Source organism: Chenopodium quinoa, unplaced genomic scaffold (genome assembly GCF_001683475.1).
Source record: "Chenopodium quinoa cultivar QQ74 unplaced genomic scaffold, ASM168347v1, whole genome shotgun sequence".
NCBI lineage: Eukaryota > Viridiplantae > Streptophyta > Magnoliopsida > Caryophyllales > Amaranthaceae > Chenopodium > Chenopodium quinoa.
The window spans coordinates 4,827,527-4,842,479 of NW_018744092.1; the positions used below are offsets into that span (position 1 = coordinate 4,827,527).

Genomic DNA, 14,953 nt, shown 5'->3' on the forward strand with positions numbered 1-14,953 from the left:
CCTCATCCCGACGGTGGATCCGTTCTCTACGAACTGAGGCCGAAATACCACGGGATCTGACATGTCTATGCCCCGACCTCTCCACTGAATAACTTCTACTAAGAAGCTCTATATTCTTCCCCCCACCATGACGACCCTACACAAAATTTTAAAATATATAAACATACAAAAATTTATACGATAAATAATCATCATCGCAAATCAAATAAACTAAAAACATACAAATAATTGTAAACAAAATATAAACGTAGAAAAAATACAACGAAATTGAAAAAATTTATAAAAATAAACAACAAAATATAAAAACAATTCAAAATTATATTACAAAAAAAAAAAAAATTAAAAAAAATTAAAAACAATTTTAAAAAAAAAAAAAATAATAAAAAAAAAAAAAAATGGGGGGGGCGCCCTGGCTGGACGCCCAGCCGGCGGTGGTGGCGCCAGATGCAGACGCCGCCACCAGTAGGCTGGCGCCTGGGCTGGACGCCACATCCACGGCTGCGGCGCCTAGAATAAACGCCACAACCGTGGCTGTGGCGTCCAGCCCAGGCGCCAACCAACTGGTGGCGGCGTCTGCATCTGGCGCCACCACCGCTGGCTGAGCGTCCAGCCAGGGCGCCCCACCGCGTTCACGGCGGTTTTCCCCTTATTTTTTTTTTAAACAAAATATACCTTTCCTCCTTGGGACATCCTTCCCTCCGCCGCCGCCGCCACTTCCTTGCCTTGCCGCCTCGACATTGCCGTTATTTTGAATTTTTTTTTTTAGAGAGGTTGAAAGAAGATGAGCAATGAGAGTGTGAGTGTTTTTTTTAAAGGTCAAGGGCAATTTTGGGAAACCAAGTGAATTTTATGGGCTTTATGTAGTAATTTGTGGGCGATGTTTAACAAATCCCTTAGTTTTATGCACCACAAAAAAGAAATAACACAACAATTTATTTTAAAAATGACACATTGGCACCCACACCATAATTAATTAATTAACCAAAAGTCCAAAACTTTGTTTTCTGATAATTACTTTATATTCCAACACACACTCACTCATTTCTCTCCACCATCTTCTCTCACTCTCTCATTTCCCCTCTTTCTCTCTCTACTGGTATCCTCTCTCTCTTACTCTTCTTCTTCAACCCTTTTCATTGAATCAATGTTTCTTCTCATTTTCTTTTGATTTTGATTGCATTGTTTCTTGTACTGTGTTCATCTGCTGTTTTTTCTTGATGAATTCTATGCGTTTTTTTTTACTACATTATTGACTTGTTTGTTAGACATTTTTTAGGGTTTAGATTGAATTTATATGTACTATAATGGTTGCTTTTTGTGTACAGGATCATGGATCTATGATGTTTTTTTGCATGCACATTTTCTACTTTTCACATTAATTATACCATTTCTTTTGTTTTTGCAGTCATGGGTACCTTTTTTTGTATTAATTACTTGTAGATTATTTTATTTTTATATTTGGGATTTTGGGTTGCTGCTTTTTTCCCTAATTTCGTCCAGTTTTCAACATGATTTGTAATTAACAACAAAGACATTTTGATTACTACAATAAATCTGGGGACTTGTGCTTTTATTTGGTACAGCTATATTGTAATTTGACAGGATTTCATCTAAGGAGTATAGCTACATTTGGTTTATATTGGTGTATGGGAGTCGCAAAGGATAGTGATGTACTGATGTTGACGAGATTTGATCTCAGGTTGCCACGATACTTTGACCAATTAAGCTAGTTGTCATGTGTAGAGTAGTTTTTGTTGATGTTATGGCTTTGATTTGATTGAAAGAGATGTTAGGTCCTTGTAGTTATAGCCGGGGAAATTTGGGCTAACAAGGTGAGAGGATAAAAAGGGTTTATCTTGAAGATTTTGAAATAGATGTCATTGATTTGCTCCCTTTTCTTTGTAGATAAAGGATGCATGGTTGTGGTTTGATGTTCTTTTGGTTGAAGATTTATGGATTCAAATCACTGTATTGTCCTTGTTATTATCATTTTCGCATTCCTTAATCGCTTTGACTTGTGATTTGGGTTGTCCTCTTTGCTTTTTTGACAAGATCCATCAGTCATTTGTGATTTATCAAATGTTCCATTGGCATTAATAAATGTTAATAATATACGAGTAGGTCTTCGGTTTAACTAGCTCTGTAGTTTGTTATATGATGCTCGATGTATTTCATACTTGTAAAAATACAGTCAGCAGATCTGAAATTGTTGTAGAGTTAAGCTGATTTTATTTTTCTACTGTAGTATTGAGGCAAAGAAAAATTTGTTTTTTCTTTTTACTGGTTTGGGGTAAATTATGCTCCTTTTTGAACTAAATGTTCTGTTTGTGTTGAGCTGCCATATGGCTCAGCTGTTTTATCTTCTACATTCCTACCATTTTGAATAACACATATTTTGCCAATGCGGGGTTTGTTATGAATTGGATTTCTACTGTATAGAGGACTTTCATAGCTGGCAAAATTTAGAGTTGTGTTTTATACTTTGAGGCCTTTCAGCAGTCTTGCGTATTCCTTATATGGTCTGTTTTGGGTGTCAATGTTTCTCATTTTTTAAGACCTTCTAAAGGTTAGAAAATAGATTTTTCATCCCTTCTCTTATGTTCACTTCTTAACATGACATTTTTCTTCACATGCACATCTATCCAAGAGGGAGGGGTGGTTCTTGAAATAGGAGCAAATTTGGAGTGTAATCTTTTTGTGGATCTTGCGCATATTGTTTTCACGTTTCAGTCTGTATATTTCCTTGGTGAAGTTTGCATTACTCTTCGGGTAAAAGATGTTTAATTAACGTAGTACCGGATAACTGGATAAGACATCCATATCCTGAACAAGTAGTTTTTACTGAATTTAGCTGTAAATGTTACACTATAGACTAAGCAAATGTTTTGTAGGAATTTTCTTTTTTAATCAGTAAGAGAACACTAGTCTTCCTATAATGTAATTTCTTTTTTGCCTTGGCTTTGTGGCCTCTTATCTGGAGCAGTGTTACTTATTTAGGCGTTTATTATCTGTTTTTAATAATTAGATCTAATTTCTTTGAATTGATAGTCATGCTACACAGGCCGTATGGGGAAGCTAAATGTTTGGCTAACATTTTTATTTGTATTATGTGCAGTTGAGAGGAGTACATCTTATTAAATATGTCCGAATTGGAGGTTCCCTTCCGCCCTAAGAGGAAGAAGACTTTGGTGGACTTCTTTGTCCAGTTCCGATGGATTGTTGTTATATTTGTTGTCCTTCCAATCTCTGCCACAATCTATTTTCTTCTATATCTCGGCGATGTTAGATCCGAGTGGAAATCCTACAAAACACGCCAAAAAGAACATGATGAAAATGTCAAGAAAGTTGTTAAACGTCTCAAACAGAGAAACGCAGCCAAGGATGGTCTGGTTTGTACAGCCAGGAAGCCATATATTGCTGTGGGAATGAGAAATGTGGATTACAAAAGGGCTCGCCACTTTGAGGTTGATCTTTCAGCTTTTAGGAACATTATTGATATTGACACAGAGAATATGATAGCCAAAGTTGAGCCTCTGGTCAATATGGGGCAGATTTCAAGAGCAACTGTACCATTGAATGTTTCTCTGGCAGTAGTTGCTGAGTTGGATGATCTAACTGTTGGTGGCCTTATTAATGGCTATGGGATCGAAGGAAGCTCCCATATTTATGGCCTATTTGCTGACACAGTCGTGGCTTATGAGTTAGTTCTGGCTGATGGACGGGTTGTCAGAGCCACCAAGGACAATGAGTTTTCCGAGCTTTTTTACGCTATTCCATGGTCTCAGGGTACTCTAGCATTGCTTGTTTCTGCTGAAATTAAGCTTATTCCAATAAAGGAGTACATGAGGCTGACATACACTCCTGTGAAAGGTAGTTTGAAAGATCTTGCCCAGGGTTATATTGATTCTTTTGCACCAAAAGATGGAGATCAAGACAATCCCGAAAAGGTCCCTGATTTTGTGGAAGGCATGATTTACAATCCTTCTGAAGGTGTGATGATGACAGGTAGATATGCTTCCAAAGAAGAGGCCAAGAAGAAGGGAAATGTGATCAATAGCTGTGGATGGTGGTTTAAACCCTGGTTCTATCAGCATGCTCAGACAGCCCTTGAACGAGGGGAGTTTGTGGAGTACATTCCTACCAGGGAATATTATCACCGACATACAAGATCTCTGTACTGGGAAGGAAAGCTTATCATTCCATTTGGTGATCAAGCGTGGTTCAGATTCCTTCTTGGATGGTTGATGCCACCAAAGGTTTCCCTTCTTAAAGCTACTCAAGGTGAAGCCATCAGAAACTATTACCATGAGAACCATGTGATTCAGGACATGCTTGTTCCTCTATACAAGGTTGGAGATGCTCTTGAATGGGTCCATCGTGAAATGGAGGTAAAGTCACTTTGCCCTTTTTCCATTGCTATTATTTTTATTCCTTTGTTTATCCTGGGGATTTTCAACACTTCTTTATAATCATCTGCTAACTGGAAATTTAATGCTGCTTCTCTGTAGGTTTACCCTCTTTGGCTCTGCCCACATCGTCTGTTTAGGCTGCCCGTCAAAACCATGATATATCCTGAACCAGGCTTCGAGCAGCACAAGAGACAGGGTGACACTTCATATGCTCAGATGTTCACTGATGTTGGTGTCTACTATGCACCAGGACCTATTCTGCGTGGTGAGGTGTTCGATGGTGCTGAGGCTGTCCGAAAGCTGGAGAAGTGGTTGATTGAAAACCATGGATTCCAGCCACAATACGCTGTCTCTGAGCTAAATGAGAAGGACTTCTGGAGGATGTTTGATGCCTCACTTTATGAGAAGGCAAGGAGGAAATATGGAGCAGTTGGAACCTTCATGAGTGTATACTACAAATCCAAGAAGGGACGTAAGAGCGAGAAGGAGGTGGCTGAGGCCGAGAAAGAGCAAGCTGAAGTTGAGACACCCGACGCTGAGGTTGAATAGTTGTATTATTTGGCACTAGCTGAAATTTATTCTGAGACACTTCGTAGTTGGATTTGTTGCTTAACTTTTCAGATGGGCAGAAACACTTGCTTTTCTCCCCCCTTGTTTAATTTTTGTAGCTTGCATGATTTGGCTGTATTGACTCTATTGTGCTGCTAACTGGCTAGATTTGTGTTTGAATCATACTTTCGACTGTTGGAAAAGAGTATACACAGCCACAGATGTTTGATTGTCCCCTTTTTCTTGTTCGACTGTTGGAAAAGAGCATACACAGCCACAGATGGGGGGCCTGGGGTGGGGTGGGGGGATAACTCAACCAATACCCTTAGCCTGTTACAATGTTGCATAAATCTTGAGAGTAAAAGGAGAATGTAAGAGAATTCCTTATTCCCGAGCACGGAAAGCAGGCAAGCATTTGTAGATGGTGGTGTTCTATTTCTACAATTATTGATGTACATAAATATAAAAAAAAATAAAAAAATGAACACTTTCATTTGAAATTGAATCACTCTCCTCACATAAAAGGTAAATTGACCAAAGTGAGCTTTATTAAGAAACTATGTTCCACAGTAGACGCGTGGCAAAACTATTAACCAAACTAAGCTTCCAGGTTGGCGTTTTCACCCTGGCTAATTTTTTAAAAAATTTCAGTCAGGGCAAAAACACCAGGGTTGGCGTTTTATCCTGACTGACATTTAAAAAAAATTTGGCCAAGATAAAAACGCCAACTTGGATGGCGTTTTACTGTTGCACTAAAAATGCCAACCAAGTTGGCGTTTTTGTATCGAGTATATTTCTAGTTCACTTCTGTTTTATCATTGTTCTTCAAAAAAACAAAAACCCCCAATTCCCAAACCCTAACCCCCACGCACAACACTTCGCCAATTCCTCCATATTTGAAGCAAATTCATCACTTCCCATTGCTTAGATCTTCATCACACTCACTAAAAATTGTTCCTCCTTTCTTTAACACTTTTACGCAGTAAATTGATCGAATTTGAGGTATGTATGTCATTTAACTATTTTACTTGTTTTTGCTGTTTTTTGGGAATTTATGTTTGTAATTCACAATGTATGTTCTATATTGTTGTTCAAGTATGCGATAAAAGTATAACTACATAATACATTGTTGTTTAATTATTGAAATTAAGTATATTTATATGTATGTTGTTTAATTTCAAATCAAGTATATGAAGCATACATTATTCTTCAAGTATGTAGGTTTCTTTTTGCTAAATATGTATATTTAGTGTGCAATTATGTAATTTAAGTATGTTTACAAACTACATTGTTGAATTAGGTACATTTAAATATATACTACATTGTTGATTAACTAGGTAAATAAGTACATTGTTGAGCACTACGTTGTATATACGCTTAGCTTGAGGATTTAATGGAATCATTGTGGTTTTAGTTGTGTTGTGTATTTGTGTGATCTAATATGTGTTTCGATTGTTATGTAGCACATGGCTTCACAATTGATTGTTTTGTTATGCCGTTGGGGGGGTGAAATTCTGTGTGTCGGATCGAACGTCGAGTATAGAGGAGGAAAAATGGAACCATTGGCATTAAAACCTTGTATGACTTACAATGATTTGTTGAAGAAGGTTTATACTATAACTAGTTCAAACCCAACGAATGTTGAATTGAACATTAAAATGAGGTTTGAGAGTGTCAGTGGGATTCAAATCTTACCTGTTTTGAATGATGACCATTTGGAGGTTTTGAGGGGTGTCGTTGCAATGAGGTCTCTTCCCACTGATTTGTATGTGGAAATGGCGCCTATATGTACTCAACAGACTATTCGATTGATAGAGCAACAACCTACATATCTTCCCTCATATAGTACAAGCTCGTTACAAATGCCCTCATACAACATTCCGTCATTTGAATATGGAATGGGATCTTTCAGTAGAATGTTACACGACGACCAATTTGACATTCCATTCAGTTCACATATTACTGCACCTATACATGAAGGGGCGTCGGTGTTAATGTTGTAGCAACCTAGTCCATCTACCTCAAACAATGACATTTCCTCACTGATGCAGTTGTATAGTTAATCTCCTACGCAAGAACATGTTCAAGTAACACCATCTCAAGCTTTGGTGACTGCTGAAAACTGTTGTAAACAACGAATTGTCTGTTCTTGATATGTATGAGGATACAAATGACGAGGGTGAGGGCGGAGATGAGGAAGATGTTATAAACAACGAATTGTCTGTTGATGATGATGTGGATAGAACTCCATTGCCTTGGTTCACTTAAATAAACGAGAACTATGAGGTGGACATGAATTGGACTGATTCGGGGAGCCGGACTTCGTTTGTTGTCGGGGGAGAATTTGAGAAGGGTATGATTTTCGACAGTAAGAAAGTGCTCCAAGAAATGGTGAAACTGTATTCCATACAACAGAATCAGTTCTACACCACGGTGTCATCGAATGAGAATGTTCTTCATCTTAAATGCAAAGAGGAAGTGTGGTTGGTCGCTACGTGGTACAAAAACAAATCTGAACACACATGCCTTTAAGATCGTATCTTACAAGGGTCCACATCGTGAGAACTGTGTGAATGAAGTTCCGCCCAACAATCACCGACACTTGGACTCCTCCATAATCTGTGACTATGTGAAGTCGTTTGTGCAGAAAGATCCATGTTTGAGAGTTGAATTCATACAAGATCTCATCTCCAACAAATTTCAATTCGATGTTCCCTATCGAAGAGCATGGTATGCCAAACAGAAAGCTATTGCGGAAATTTTTGGGGATTGGGAGAGTTCGTACAACATACTTCCTTTTTTCATGCAAGCCCTCCAAGAGTCAAATTCGGGAACCGTAGTTTTATGGAAATACAAAGCTATTGCTGAAGGCTTTTACTGCAACAACATGGAGGTGTTGGAACGAGTGTTTTGGGCCTTCAAGCCTTGCATCGATGGGTTTAAACATTGCATGTATGTTCTCTCTATCGATGGAACACACTTATATGGGAAATTTAAAGGCACACTTTTGGTTGCTACATGTGTTGATGCTATTTTTTAGGAGTTTCCTCTCACATTTGCAATAGTTGAAGGGGAAAACACCTTCAGTTGGTCTTGGTTTCTAAGCTACATTCGGGTTCATGTTATTGATCGAGATGACCTATAAGTTATATCTGACCGACATGCTGGGATTATTGCTGCAATGATTGACCCGAATATTTAATTTCATGAGCCACGGGCCTTTCACAGGTTTTGCGTTCGACACATGGCCTCTAACTTGAGGACTCATGTGAAGAACAACAACATGAGAGATATGTTCAAGGTTGTTGCTTACCAACACCAAGAAAAAAAATTGACTGATGATATGCGTTCTATCGGTGAATCTTGTGTCAAGTCCCTAGAGTACATTATGGACGTGCCACTTTGCAGGTGGTCCTTGTTTCAAGACGCTGGTCGTAGGTACGGAATATATACTACAAATTTCTCAGAAACATTTAACAATGTGTTGAAGGGAGCTCGTTTTCTGCCGATCATGTCCCTAGTCGAGTTAACTTTCCACAGAGTTAACAAGTATTTTAATTTAAGAAAGGATAGTTCACTTGCTAGGCGTGCCGACGAATATGCATACTCACCTAAGGTCACTTCCATTTTATGTTAATTGATCTAACAATGTAATTTTGTGGGTTGTACAGGTTGATCCAGCACGGTGCTTGCTCTGCAGGCACCACGTTGGCAGGATGGTGGAAGATTGGGTCGTCGACCCGCGTGTACTACATTACATCGATTTTGTGGGTTTTCGCGGATTTCATAGGATGGCCTTCACACCTATAGATCGAACGCTAATTACTGCGCTCGTTGAGTGATGGAGACAGGAGACTCACTTCTTCTATCTACTAGTTGGGGAGGCCACCGTCACGCTCCGAGATGTGGCGATACAGACACGACTCCCAATACATGGTAGGGCAGTGACAGGGCCCATTATACTGGACCCTCGTGGCCTTGTTGAGAGGGTGTTAGGGGTGAGGCATGAGGCCGCCGATATTAGAGGCACAGGACTGAGACACATGTGGTTACGAGAGACATTTGGGGTGTTGCCGCCTGATGCTGATGATGGAGTCGTCCAGAGATACGCTTGAGCGTACCCGTTCATGTTGATAGGATCGTTATTTAGTAACAAGAGTGGTAGTCACATACAGTTGATCTACCTACAACTGTTAGAGAACAACTGGGAGCGGATACGTGACTACAGCTGGGGTAGTGCGTGTCTAGCGACCTTGTATCGCCATCTTTGCAGAGCATCCCAACGAGATAGAAGGGAGATCGGAGGTCCTTGATTGTGCTTCGGGTATGCCATTTAATTTCATACCATTTTTTAACTATTACGTACTTAACGGTGACTAAACTTAACTTGTGTATTTTATTATAGTTATGAGCTTGGGAGCACATCCACATTGGTAGGCCAGCTAGGGATGCTAGCCGTCGATAGCAGGATGGCCAGGAGGAGGAAGACGATTAGGAGCATGCATATGAGGCTCCGCCACTCCCTCCACTAGACGTGGCATAACGTTGCAGATATGTATAATTGATTGTTAAGTTTTCCACATACAGCTTTATTTTGCTAATAATTTCTCATGAACGCTGTTATTATATATAATAAGGTGGCTGGTGCGGAGACTTACTCGTGTGCATGCAGCGAGGGGTCTACCGTATTACAGAGACGCATTCGATAGACCGAGCGAGTCTTAGGTGATCAATTACACTATAAAAACTAATTTAACACCCCGTTCATTGTTTCAATAAGTTAATTATGGTGTTACTGACGGTGTGTTAATGCAGATGACGTGGGATCCGTACGTCGCTGGCTTAGTCGATGCCATGCCCTCATATCTTCGAGATCGTCAGATGGAGTGGCGTGTTATGACAGTCATCATCTGTTTTGAGGTAGTCGATAGAGTCATGCGACAGTTTGGCCTTCATCAGGCCGTCCCCACCACGTGTGACACGAGTGTCCACTTACATAGGACAGACCGACGAGGAAAGGGGGATGTGAGTTGGGCAGTTCAGCATGCCCTTTTCATTGACATGTGGGATCAGCGGTTGCAGCACGTCGTGGATGGTGCGCCTTTCCAAGGCCGGATGGAGTATCACGATCCATACATGGTATGGTACAGGAGCATTACCCGACGCTTCATCAACCCTAACTACACCCCACCCTCAACTCATTATCAGCCAGCTTTTGGAGACATTAGTGGATATGTGAGTTTTAGATGGATTTATTTTTTATTTTTTATTTTTAAATTTTTTTTTTATCAATTAATAATTTCTAATATTATTGAATTGACTGATTGTTGACTTATGCAGGCGTTTGATATGCTGGCTATACATGATGCACTGGGAGTCTTGAGCATATCATATCCCACCATACCGCAGATAGATGAAATTCAGGCAATGACTGTGAGTAGTTTACAAAGACATGGTCATGGTCATCTTATCCAGGGGCGGGACCAATCACAGCAGCGTTCACACCGTGAGGTAGGCGAGAGTAGTAGGGGGTAGACTCACACGTCCCCTACAGCGTCCTCGTAGTTTTTTTACATTTATGAGGATTTCGCCGTACCCTTGTCTGCGCCATACAGGAGGGACAATCATCCAGCCAACAAACTCCTCCACAGACTTCTGCCCCAGATCCTTTCACAACGGTATCTCAGTACTATCGTCGTCGGAGACCGCGAGTTGATAGACAACAATTACGTCGAATAGATGAATCAGGATCTTAGAATTTCTTTTGTTAGTTTGTTGTAATCGGATTCTCTAATACGCTGTATCCGAACAAATATTATCAATGACTTTTTTAATTGATTTTCTGTCCATTATCAACTTCACCATACCCTGGATGGCGCTTTTCCTGTGACTAAAATTTTTAAAAAAAAATTGGCCAGGGTGAAAACGCCACCCCCTGAAAGCTTAGTTTGGTAAATAGTTTTGCCACGCGTCTACTATGGAGTATTATTTCTCAATAAAGCTTCCTTTGGTAATTTTTCCCACATAAAATGCCAAAAAAAAAAGTGGCAGTTTTATATTTCTAAACATAGATATATTTCATGCACTAGGCCACTAGCACGGGTAGTAAAGTATTAAATAAGTCCCTAACGTTTGGCAAAAGTTTGGTTTTAGTCCCTAACGTTACAAAAGTTTGGTTTTGGTCCCTCTACCACCACTTTGGGTGGTTACTTTGCTGACTGGACCAAACATTAGGGACCTTAGATGCTGACTGTACCAAACATTAGGGACCTTGATTATTTTTTTGGAATTTCTTGCTAAGTAGACCAAAAATTAGGGACTTTGGGTGATTACTAGATCAAACTTTAGGGGCTTTGCGTTATTTATTTATTTAATTACTAATAAATATGTTAATTAACCATATATACCCTTAATTAATCTAATACTATTATTTTATTACTCATTCCAATCTTGAATTTATTTAATTACCGACATTAATTTTAGGACTTTTTGAAATTTAACACCACAAAATAACTCGAAAATGGATTTTAACACTACCAAAAAAAATAATTAGAGTTTATTTTAACACCAGAATTTTTTTAAAAGTTTGGGTATTACCACCACTTAATTGATTTTGTCCAAGAATTCGTTAAGTGGGGTCTCGAATGACACGTGTCGTCATTTTAATGGTTGAAAAAAAGAAAAATAAAAAAAACCTAAAACTAACCTTAGCCACCCCAGCCCCACCACCGACGACTCCTTCTCCACCGTCACCCAGCGCAACCTGAAATTGCTCCACCTCCAGACCACCGCCTGAACTTGCTCCACCTCTAAACCACCGGAATTCGCTCCTACATGAACCTGCTCCCTCTCCAGACCACCGGCATTCGCCCCCTCCTTTTTTCCCAGCCATAAACCGCCCACAAATGGCCACGAAGTCGGCCACTAATGGCCGAAATCGGCCCGTTTAGGCCACTCAGCCCCAAAACTAGCGGATTTCGGCTATTTATGGCCGATTTTGTGGCCATTTATTGGGGAAGGAGGGACGTTTACATGCGGTGGTAAGGGAGGGGTGCAAATTAAGGATGCCTAAAAGGGAGGAGGTGGAATCCGGTCAAGCTAGGGGATGGGTTTGGCGTAAGGTGGGGCAGCGGTGGCGACTGACGGCTGTGCTGGGTAATGGTGGAGAAGGCAGCTCCGGTGGTGGGGCTGGGGTGGCTAGGTTTAGTTTTAGGGTTTTTCTTTTTTATTTTTTGATTTCTTTTTTTAAAAAAAAATAATTTTTTTTCATCCATTGAGATAACGACACGTGTCATTCTGGACCCCACTTAACAGATTCTTGAACGGAATCAATCAAGTGGTCGTAAAATCCAATTTTGTAAATTTTTAGTAGCAATTGAAAAGAAAAATAGATTTAGTTTAAAATATTTATATGGTAATTAACATTATCTATTTTAGTACCAATTGAAAAATAAATAAATAAATAGATAGTGTTAATTAACATATTCAGTAGCAATTAAAATATATATATATGGTTAATTAACATATTTAGTAGCAGTTGAATAAAAAAAATGCAAAGTCCCTAAAGTTTAGTCCAGTCAGCAGCCAAAGTCCCTAAAGTTTGGTCCAGTCATCGCCCAAAGTCCCTAATGTTTGGTCTAGTCAGCAAAGTAACCACCCAAAGTGGTGGTAGAGGGACCAAAACCAAACTTTTGTAACGTTAGGGACTAAAACTAAACTTTTGTCAAACGTTAGGGACCTATTTTATACTTTACTCCTAGCACGAGTATAAAGCTCACGTGTATACTTTAGTGATGGATTAAAAAAACCATAAATGCATGGTAATTATTTAAAAATAAAATAATAAATATTTTATTCATATACAATGAGATTATGAGATTTACTAAAAAAAACATTACATTAAAAGTCGTGATTGTGATGAGATGAAAGAAACAATCCAAGTCTTTCCACACCCATGTTTCTTTTTGTTTATTACAATTTGACTTTTATAATTTTCAAAGCACATTTTCAGCTACAATTCCACAGATATGCTCAATGAAAAAAGTGTAGAGCTACTATATCTCAGTCTCTTCCCTCTCCTCTCCTCTTTCTAGAGTTTTAATATATTTTGGCCGTTTAGTCTAGAAATAGTCTAATTTCTTCGGTAACTAGATTATTCTCGACCTTTTTCTTTGTTTTTCTTTAAGTTTTCAATTTTAGTTTCAATAAATCTACACACGTAGTGTAGCTGTTCACATGTATCCTATGGTGGAGTCGTTAGTTGTTGATTTAGTTGTTCATTCCCCATAAGGAATCATAGTGTGTTAGCTAGCATCACAATGGTTGTCAAATTTTCAAATACGTTCAAATGAAAATCATTGTCACAGGTCACATCTACAACAAATCGTGAGACCGTCTCTCTAAAAATGTTGGATATTTAATGATCTATAAAATGAACGTAGTTTTGATAAAGGAAACCATATAATTTTGATCCTTATTATAGTGTAGATAAAATACTATTGCCCACCTGAGTTTTAGACTTTCCGACTAGGGCGAACACCTTTGCACTGGACATAGTACAAAATCTTGTGCCCAAACCCACATAATATTGTCGGGCTTTTTCGGGCTGAGCTTGGATTTTGAACTAAAAACATTTGAAGAGTGCCCAACCTGTCACTTTTCTCAGGACAACCCATTTAGGCCACCAGGTCGGGCCATCGTTTATCACCTTTACTCTAAGGCCACTAACTTTTACAGACGATCAAATGTTACTTGACAAATAATTCGTTCCCATTGAAAAAGACGATATCACCCCTACTGTCCATAATAAAATGTCGATTATACCCCTTCGTATTTCCTCTTAGTTTATCTACTACCTCCGTTTCACATTTTTTGCAACTTTGGAGTCGACACGGACTCCTAGGCAAAAAATGAGAAATGGAGATTAAGAAAAGAGAAGGGCATGTGATTAAGAAAGGAGAAAGAAATTGGGGATATATTAATCATTAATTAACCACCCTCCATAACACCAGCCACCAGCTCACCATCTTGACGCACCACCACCTAACACCAGTCGCGTAATACTCCGTATTTTTTATAATATTTTAATATATATAAAAATTATTTATTTATTTATTTTATTTATTTTTAAATTAAAATGATTAATTCTTTTTAAAAAAAATTAATTATTAAAATATTATGTAAGTGTGCATAAAATAATGTGGGTCATTAATTGAGGAAATTGAGGACACTTAAGAGCCCAACAAGTTGGCCCCAAAGGAAGAAGTTAAGGGGGAGTGGGATTTAGTAATGACAATTTTGTAATTATGAGTTTTTGTTTTAAAAGGGAAGTATAAATACTTCAACACCTCCATATTTTTCACTCAAAAATCATTATTGTCAGATTTCACAAAAAAAAAACCAAAAGTTTTCTCTTTATTTTCTCTCTCCTTTTTCTCCTTATTTTCCCTCTCTTTTTCCTTTTTTTTCTCTCTTCCCCACGCCTTTGTCTCCCTCTTCTTCTCCCCTTACGCCGGCAGCCATCGGTGCCACCACCAGCCACCGGCGGCCAACAGCAGCAGTCGGCGCACCGTCGTGCGCCACCCCCTCCTTCTCTCTCCTCTTTTGCGAAACTCTTTTTCTCTTCCTAATTTAATTCTATTGTTTTTATTAATTTAAAGCATGATTTTGATTATGTTTTGGTATTGATTTTGGGTATTTGATGTTGTTAAATTATTTATATAATTTTCAGATTTTTATTCAATCAAAAACCCCAATTTACAAATCCTAGAATTTGGGAATTTAATGTTTATGGTTAGGGTTTGTGTAACACCCTAGAAATTTCATTCCGTTAGAATACCTATTTTGCCCTTTTTTAAAATACGAAATAGGAAAATCTAAGACATTACCGCCACCGTGAAAACGGCTAAGGCAAATATCAAAGACTCACACACAGCGGAAGACTATTTTTAAAACCTACCAAACGAAAGTAAAAGTCAAATAAAGTCAAACAAAGT

General features: G+C 38.7%; 1 protein-coding gene across 1 annotated transcript; it reads left to right on the plus strand.

Moving 5' to 3' along the window:
- Positions 1 to 986: 986 nt before the first annotated feature.
- Positions 987 to 5,193, plus strand: LOC110691979 (delta(24)-sterol reductase-like). The gene is made up of 3 exons (XM_021868966.1): positions 987 to 1,096; positions 3,116 to 4,388; positions 4,509 to 5,193. Exons 2-3 carry the CDS (start codon positions 3,141 to 3,143, stop codon positions 4,956 to 4,958), a joined length of 1,698 nt encoding a protein of 565 aa, XP_021724658.1. The 5' UTR covers positions 987 to 1,096; positions 3,116 to 3,140; the 3' UTR covers positions 4,959 to 5,193.
- The last annotated feature ends 9,760 nt before the right edge of the window (positions 5,194 to 14,953 follow it).

Excerpts from the sequence above, each read along its gene's own strand:
- LOC110691979 (XM_021868966.1), top strand. The coding sequence starts at position 3,141 with ATGTCCGAATTGGAGGTTCCCTTCCGCCCTAAGAGGAAGAAGACTTTG. Across the intron at positions 4,389-4,508 it reads GGGTCCATCGTGAAATGGAG|GTTTACCCTCTTTGGCTCTG; the intron begins GTAAAGTCACTT and ends GCTTCTCTGTAG.